Source organism: Xenopus tropicalis, chromosome 3 (assembly GCF_000004195.4).
Source record: "Xenopus tropicalis strain Nigerian chromosome 3, UCB_Xtro_10.0, whole genome shotgun sequence".
Taxonomy (NCBI): Eukaryota; Metazoa; Chordata; class Amphibia; order Anura; family Pipidae; genus Xenopus; species Xenopus tropicalis.
The window spans coordinates 108,963,379-108,971,960 of record NC_030679.2 but is presented as its reverse complement, the minus strand read 5'-3'; the positions used below and the strand labels follow the sequence as shown (position 1 = coordinate 108,971,960).

The 8,582-nt window shown below is 40.6% G+C and overlaps 1 protein-coding gene across 1 annotated transcript; it reads right to left on the bottom strand.

The window, feature by feature from the left end:
* Nucleotides 1–307: 307 nt before the first annotated feature.
* On the bottom strand, nucleotides 308–3,081 carry LOC101732842. The gene is made up of 2 exons (XM_004912645.4): nucleotides 2,282–3,081; nucleotides 308–1,367 (listed from the first exon to the last, which is right to left on the bottom strand). The coding sequence occupies exons 1-2, from the start codon at nucleotides 2,996–2,998 to the stop codon at nucleotides 1,248–1,250; spliced, it is 837 nt and encodes a 278-aa protein (XP_004912702.1). The 5' UTR covers nucleotides 2,999–3,081; the 3' UTR covers nucleotides 308–1,247.
* Between the last annotated feature and the right edge of the window lie 5,501 nt (nucleotides 3,082–8,582).

Sequence of the window (8,582 nt, the reverse complement as noted above, 5' to 3'; positions counted from 1 at the left end):
ACTGTCTTAAATAGTGAACCCAAGGAGGGGGCTTAGCTGAAAGCTGGGTGAGTCTTGGTGTAACTGGGCAGAGTTGGCATGAACTATATGCTGAATCCCCCCACCCCCCATCAGTAAAACTGAAACTTTCAGCACCCAGCTTCACTTCCAGCTGTTTATTACATAACCCCATTCCCTGCATTGCCAAAAGCCCACAAAGTCTCAAAGTCTGGCCTTGTATGACATGGAAGCATTAAACATTGTAAAAAATAAAAGCAAAACTGCCAAATAGATTGTGTTGGAAAGGAAGCAGAATGATTACAGTTGGTTAAATCAGTCAGTAACTTGCATTTATTTGCACAGATAAATATATATTACACTCTTATGACACAAACATTTACATATTTATATATATATAAAGACGCATTTTCCCTTTCATATATACTTTTAAAACCAGAAAAGAAATCAATGATGACAGCCATTTCTATTATTATTGAATCCACTCCCAAATCACTGCATATTGCTGCACATACAGCATCACAGGCAGCTACTGGCATACTGTATGTACCTAAAGGCAGCTGTGGGGCACTACAACAGAGAGAAAGTCTGACCACAGCCAAACCAAATATGACTTTGGTATGTGTGCAGATTCATGGCACAAGCATTGTGCACCATTATCCTTTGGTACATATACCTCGTAAAGTGCCTTAAATGTGCATAATAATATCAATATTAGAATAAAGCAAAAATGTCAGTTTCGGCTAAGCCCAATGAGTACAAGCATTTTTTAAACAATATTTTTACTTGGCTCATGTGAAAAGCATAGTCAATTTTTGTGCCTTCATAGGGGAAAGTATTCCCTAGATCTTTATGTCCACCTAAGGTGGGCGATATTGTCTGATCCCTATGGCCAAGCAATGAGATCACAATGGGGATACAGGCCGCTGTGCCTAGGACCGCACTGAGGAGCTGATCCAGGGGTATATTCAGTAACACAGAGCATTTCAGAGAATATCACAGCACTTATTAAGTTTGTGCAAACAAATAAATGCTATTATAATAAAAGGAGTAATTATGTGATGACAGCAGTAAATAGGAATAGTCACAGAGCAAAAAGCTGCCATAATTATTCAGTGATTAAAGCCGAATGATTAATTAGTAGCGTGCTAGTGGATTGTTGGGGCCTTTTTTAAAACTGTGTTTGATGAATGTTCTTTCCAAGTCTTTCCCCTCGGGGAGTGATGACCGAGCATCTCTGCCAATGTGTCTTAGTCTATAAGCCACTGATCGACGTCAGTAAGCGGATCTGAGAATAACAGGCCGGAGTCGATCTCTCTGGGTATCTGAGCAGTGACTGAGTTGAAATCTGTGGCTCGATAGTCTCCAAGCTGTGAATCAACAAATAAGCTATTTAGTATTTACATTTACATAAATGATAATTAAAAAGTAACAAAGATGCTCAAATCACAAATCCTCTTGGCAACACTGACTTAAAAAGGGAAAGTAAAAAGGCTAATTCGCATTGTCCCCATTAGTAATCGACTAAAGCTTTCCTCTTTATTACAAAATCTATTTGCCATTTTTTATTTATTTGACATGTTCTGACCCCCCAAATCCCACAGCATATAGAAATGCACAAGGAAAGAATTCATTGCAGAAAGTATCCAACAATACTTGCTTAGCTAATGCATTAAAGCAAGGTTTGCCCACCCAACATTCATTGCATCTCTGTTGCTGTACGTTTAAAGGACTACATTAGAGATTTATCAAGTAATTAAGTCATTTATAACAAGGGACATTGCTTACCAATTGTTTTATTAAAGCAGCTATGAACAACATCAGCACAATATATGGGGTTAGAGTGCAATTGTATGTTTTTTTTGTCCCAGACACAAAATATGCCAATACCTTTAATACTCTTTTATCTATCCTGCCATTTGCAGAAGGAAGGGGGTGGTAAATAACCATGAGGCTTTCTGCAACATCAACAATGATGCTACAGGGATATGCCTCCCATGTCTTCCCTCAGATTTCAAAACTAGAGCTGATGTTGTTCCTGCCTTGTATATGTTAGGGAAAGATAGGGCCACTTGGGCAACTTAGCCAATGCTGGGGCCTATCTACACATGGACCCCATTGTTTTTCTATCTTTCCCCAGGAAAAACAATAGTTGAAAATTGTATCTATGAGGGTCATCATAGCTATGGCATATACAGGCAGTTATAATATAATATAATCATAAGCCTGTGCCACACTCATAACATTTGTCCTATAATTTTCTCAAAGGCAGTTATCAGCTTACCTGATACATATGTGTCAGTCTTGAGGAGCAGTGAGAGGAAAGGCCGAATTCACTCAGTGAGTTGGATTTCATGTTATATTCACAAGATGGTACCCAAGCTTCTAGCTCTGTGTGTCTGCTCGCAGGTTGCATGGTTGGGAATGTGGCTTTGGAACACTGATTTGATGCATCATGGTAGAGAGTAGTCTGAGGCTGTTGCTGGTAGACCCGGCATGTCATGTCTTGGCAACTGTCTGTCATCTTTGAATATGAGGCAGGCTGCATACCTAGCACTGGTTCTCTTTTGTGGCTCATCACCTCTTCATTAAGTCCAAGTAGACTTGATAGGTGAGATATGTAGCGTATGGTGAGTCTCAGGGTTTCGATTTTTGTTAGTGTCCTGCCAGCTGGCACTACTGATGGTGGCAAATATCTTCTAAGGTTCTGAAGTGCTTTAGAGAGGTTTCTCATCCGCATTTTCTCCCGCTCACTGGCACTTTGTCTCTGAGGACCTACCATTCTGCATCTTGTTCTTCTAGAGCCCTGTGGTGACTCCTGTGTCTGGTGAGAAGTCATGTCGTACACCTGGGCTTGATGGTAGTTGCAAAAGGTCTCCTTTGGTGGGGCTAAATGTGCATAGCCAGGAGACAGACTGTAGGAGTCTGATGAAGAAGCAGGAGATTCTGAGCATGAAGAAGCATAGGCCCACTCAAAGGTCTGAGAGCAGTCTTGTGGCATCCTATGGCTTGGTAGAACTGTTTCTGTCTGACTTCAGAGCAGTGTGCTTCTCTGTCAGTGACTGTATTGGCAATGCAGGGAGATGGCTGTCCACTGGTTTTTATACCAAGTGTGGAGGTGTGAAGAAATATCTTCCCAGGCCTAGAGAAGTGTCAAAATCTTCAGCCCACTGAAAGGGTCAGATGCAGGAGGTCTCTGGGAAAGTGAGCCCCATTTGCAAATGTGTGAAATTTGTCTCCTTATGTCCTTAATTGATGCTGCAGTACACTCCTTATGTGTGCTGGGAACAATTATTATATGTATGACAACTGCTAACTTTCTTACTCTAAGTGTCTTTCTCAGACTACTGTGAAATGATCATACTCTTCCACTGGGTTTTCTTGTGCCTGATATTTCAGGGATATTTCAGACAACTATGGATGAATATGAGAATAATTATACAATGAAATATACCACATGTATACCAGATACCAATGTGAGTAAATGCTCTGTCTAACTAGACGGGCTGTACGTACAATTAAACAAAATACAAAAGCACAAAATAAGTCACATTAAGCAACTGGAAAATACTGTTATTTTCTATTAATTTTTAATGTTATGTTACCATTATATAGAGACCTGCAAGATTGAGTTTTTATACAAAACAACTATATTAACAATTGTATGGGATTTTAATATATACAGACATGGGATCTATTATCTGGAATGCTTGGGACCTGTGTTTTTTTTTTATAAGGGATCTTTCCATCATTTGGATCTCCATATCTAATTTTAGACATTAAATAAACTCAATAGGATTGTTTTGCCACCAATATGTATTTATGCAGCTTAGTTACCATCAAGTACATGCCTAGTAGAACAAAAACATTTAAATAAACTTGCTCCATTTATTTTCGAAATAAGTCCCAGCATGGGTCTGCTGTATCTGCTTATGGAATTATGCACCTGGGCTTTTGAGTTTAGTATGGCATTAAGCCAAGTTTTTGGAAGCTTAAGCAGCCGGGAGAATCCGCAGATTATTTGTCTGGTGTATCCCTATATTTTATGGGAGTGTTGCTCAACTGGATTTGTGGCGAGGCCATCAAGGCCCGGGCCAGGGGCGGCACAAATTTAGGGGTGGCATATCGCCCCGCCGCACCAAAGTTTTCCTCCCATACGGAGAAATGGGGACCTCTATCCACTGCTCCGTATCAGTTGAAAAATGCGCATGCGTGTGCTAGTGGCGGGGGCGGGTGAGTTGTGATTGCGCATGTGCATGGGGGTGGGGGGTGAGTTGCGATCACGCATGCGGGGGGGGTTGGTAAATGGGGTTGGCATCAGGGCGGCCGGCTAAGAAATCCGGCACTGGGCGGCCCTCGGCCCCCCTCTCTGTGGCCCCCCCCCCCCCATCTGTCTGGCTTCTGTGACTGTTTACCTTTGCGTAAGCTTTAAATGGTATCAGTACTGAGGTTAACTGCCCCCTGTATTGTTCACACCTCAGATTCAGGCTATAATCTCTTGCATTGTTCACACCTGTAAGCCCCTGTATTTTTCACACCTCAGATCTATGCTGCCTGTGTGTGCCATACTCTGTCTGCCCTATGCTGCCTGTGAGTGCCATACTCTGCCTGTTCTATGCTGCCTGTGTGTGGCATACTCTGCCTGCCCTATGCTGCCTGTGTGTGCCATACTCTGCCTGCTCTATGCTGCCTGTGTGTGGCATACTCTGCCTGCACTATGCTGCCTGTGGGATGTGAATGTGGTGGGGGTCTGTTCTGGGAGTTTGTTAGCATTTGGAAATAGTTGTTAGTGGTCCCTAAAGTGTATAATTATGTGTTGGAGGTTGCTGTGCAATCAACAGGGAGGAAGGAGCCATATGGATTTAAGGGTGTGGCTGAATATGACTTAATTTATTTTTTTCACAAATGAGTGATATCCCTGCAGTGAGCATCAACCATTTGTCTTTTTGGTGTGCTACCACCATTAATGTGGATATGGTCTTAAAAATTGTGTTGTGCCCTCCGCCATATAGGCAAGAAAAAATTTGGCTCTTGGTACCAAAGAAATTGTACAGAACTGTTTAATGGTAATAAAGTCAAATATTTCCACCTGCAAACAGGTTTTAGAAGCTAATATAAACACACCGGCAATATTCACCGCTAACTTGCTGCATGTCAGGATTTCAGATTGTTCTTTATGTGTTGCAAGTTCATACAAGGATGATTCCACTACCCACAAGATGGCCAAACTGCTATTCCAAAGACAAAGATGAGAATGCAAAAAACTGTTGATGAGCAGTAGGTTTCTGAGATTTCTTATCTGGAAAGCTGATATTCAGAGAGCTCTGGGTTATCTCCATCTCCAATAGACTCCATTTTAATCAAATAATTAAAATATTCTTTTCCTTGCAAGTTGCAATCACTCTGGCCTTTGCTTTCATTTTGCAAATTTCCAAACTGGTTGAAACTGGCATCTGTAATTGTGCTATTTATCACCTATGTTCATAAATCAGCTCCTATGTGTATATTATTTATTGTATATTAATTAACTCAGCATTAGCTGCATGGAATGTTTTGCCATAATCAATAATTAATGCTTATATTTCAACATTCCTTGGATCAGTAGAGGGGAGTTGGCTATATCAGTGGCAAGAATTGCAATCAAGTAAAATCTACATTACCAGTAAAAAGGTGTAGGTAATTCATTCATCAGTAAAGAAATAGGGTAATTTATTAACTTAAAATGAGAACACTGTGGCCTGAGGATACAACTGAGGAATCATTTCTAAATGCCATATCAAGTGGTAAACCTAAAATTGCCTGCTAAAATGCACACCTGTAAACGCTACACAGAAAGGCAACTTGTGCCTAGTGCCATTATATGGTTTCAGCTTCTTTGGTTAACTGTTTGCTGTTCAGCGCAAGGTGCTAAATACAGGGAGCTTGTACACAAGGGAAGGTGCAATTAACATCTGCATTGAGGGTGTGTATGTTCCAGGGCTTAATGTGTACTGTCTGCACATTTGACTAGTAAATTGCATGTTAATGCCATTATTGACATTGTAATGCCAGAAGTTATGCTATTTATGCACACACTGACTAATGAGAATACAGACTGACAACTTGCACACAGTTTACCAACATGGACTTTAATTTGCACCTGCACTGGTAAATGGTGCCCAGGTTGTGGTGCCAACTATTTTGCTTATGCTCTGATTTATAGTAACTAAGCTGAACAGACCCATGTTGATGGCAGAATATTCTATTGAATTTTAAATATTTAAATGGTTTATGGCAGCCATAAAGTAAGGTGATTCAAATAACAGAAAGATCCCTTATCTCGAAAGCATCAGGTCCCTGGCATTCTAGATAAAAGATCTCATATTTTTTTACTGGAAAAGAAAAATGATGCATTGTTGTTAAACAAAATGGCTCTTTGCATGCAGTTTAGTCAGTAGCATAACAAGTGGGTGCAGGACCCCCCCCAAAAAAACTTCAGAGGGGCCTGGCGCACATAGGAGCTCCCACCCGCACTAACTGCTTCCCCCGCCTAGAGAGGGGGTCTGCTTCCTCTATAGTTACACCGCTAGGTTTAGTTCAGCACTAAACAAGCCCTCTGATGTATGTTGTAATTAAAATTAGAACTAAACAGTAGCTGTTCTGCAAAATGCTAAAACCGCCTCCATTCCGTAGTAATCCTAGAGGGAGAAACTCCTGCTAGAAGTTTTCCAGTTTAGCCTTTGTACAAGCATCTGTATTCATTAGCATGGTGTACAATACGGCGGAGGTCAGGACGTACTGGTATATGTTGATCCCTTCCTGTTCTAGCATAATGCTTTTTAATGTGACGGGTCTGACTAATGAATCTGCAAATCAGATACCATGAATGTGAAGATTAAAGAATATCATAATGTCAATGCTGAGAACGTTCTCAATATTTTGAAACAAAGTACCCATGGGGTAAATGTATAATTTCATGTTACATTTTCATGCTACATTATGTCACCACAATGGATGTTTCGCAATGTTTAATGGGCAGTAATAAAAAAAAATTACATTCTGGGACTGACAGGAGACAAAGCCAGTGTCAATGGATGTTCACCTTAGCACTACTTTGTCTTGGTATATTAACATTATTCCTGCATTTGATTCTTTCCAGGGCACTGTTGCATTTGTGTGGGTACTCCAGTACCCTGCTAGCTAAACAGAATTTTTTTGCTTACATTTTAAATTATATAGCAAGGTTATGATGTAAAACATTTATACATTTTCAGTGTAAAATGCTTATTTAATATATTGGCACTATGAAAAGGAATTTTTAATATAAATTAAACTATCATTTAAAAACTGTAAGGCAGAGTGAAAGGTGGGGGAAAAAGGTGCAGACCTCCATGGTTTTCACACTTTGTACACTGCCTTGCTGTGAGCGGCCACAGGCACAGGTCCTACTGTCCTTGCACTCCAAACTTGTGCTTTGCAGATAATAACAGTGCTGGGCTGTATGTGGGGCTGGCGGGGGCATAGTCCTCCCCTATTCTGTTATGGAGCATAGTGGGGGGTGGGCAAAGCCCTGGTTGCACAATCGCCTTACTGTTTGCCCCATGGCAAGTGGAACAAGACTGCATTTTGGCCAAAAGTGCAGATTTTTAATCGAATGCATGGTGCAGAGCGCAGCTATGGGACAGACAGGTGCTTTGTGTATAAGCGTTAAGGGGAGCAATTTTGCACTAGGCTAATGCCACACGTAGCGTATTCTTGGCAAGCCAAATAACGATTGTCGAGAATATGCCCCATTACTGTAAAATCCTCTTAACTGAAAGCATCAAATACACTAGGGTGCAGGCACATGTAGCTGGTATTGGCCTAAAAACGCAAGACTTTGCATTTTCGGTGGATATCGGCTACATGTGCCTGCGCTCAGGCATACTCCATGATATCGAGTGCAGGCACAGGTAGGAGGATTTTTAAGCGTACGCAGCGTATTCTCTGCAAGCGTTTTTTGGCTTGCCCAGAATACGCTACCTATGCTCTGTGTGGCATTAGCCTAAAGGGGTTGTTCACCTTAAAGTTAACTTTTAGTATTTTATAGCAATTTTGCTATTTATTGTTTATAGTTTTTGAGTTATTTGCCTTCCTCTTCTGTCTCTTTCCAGCTTTCCAATGGGGGAAAGTGACCCCGGCAGCCAAAACACTATTGCTCTGTGAGGCTACAATTTTATTGCTATTGCTACTTTTTAATATTTAACGACCTATTCAGTTCCTCGGATAGACAGGTAAAATAATGACTAAATTGTATAGTTTTGTATTCACACAAAATTCTCTCTGACAACCTCATTTTTTGTGTCAAAATGTGTGAGTACATAGGAGTTCACAGCTAAGGGTGAAAATTGATATGAGTATATTACTAAAACAACTCTTAATATATATATATATATGTACAGATCAGCATTATGGAGGTGTAACAGAAAGCAGTGGCACAGACTTCATTGCATCAGCAATGGTACTTATAGCCATAGCCAGACTTCTAATGACCCATATGACCTAATTAATTCTGTGTAAATAAGATACATGGGTTTTAAGATTAAATATAGCATATTGGTTCTTTT

What these genes read in the sequence shown, in the direction of transcription:
- LOC101732842 (XM_004912645.4), bottom strand. Translation starts at nt 2,998, where the DNA reads ATGCCACAAGACTGCTCTCAGACCTTTGAGTGGGCCTATGCTTCTTCA. An exon ending in GACTGACACATATGTATCAG is followed by an intron (nt 1,368 to 2,281) that starts GTAAGCTGATAA and finishes GTTGATTCACAG; the next exon opens with CTTGGAGACTATCGAGCCAC.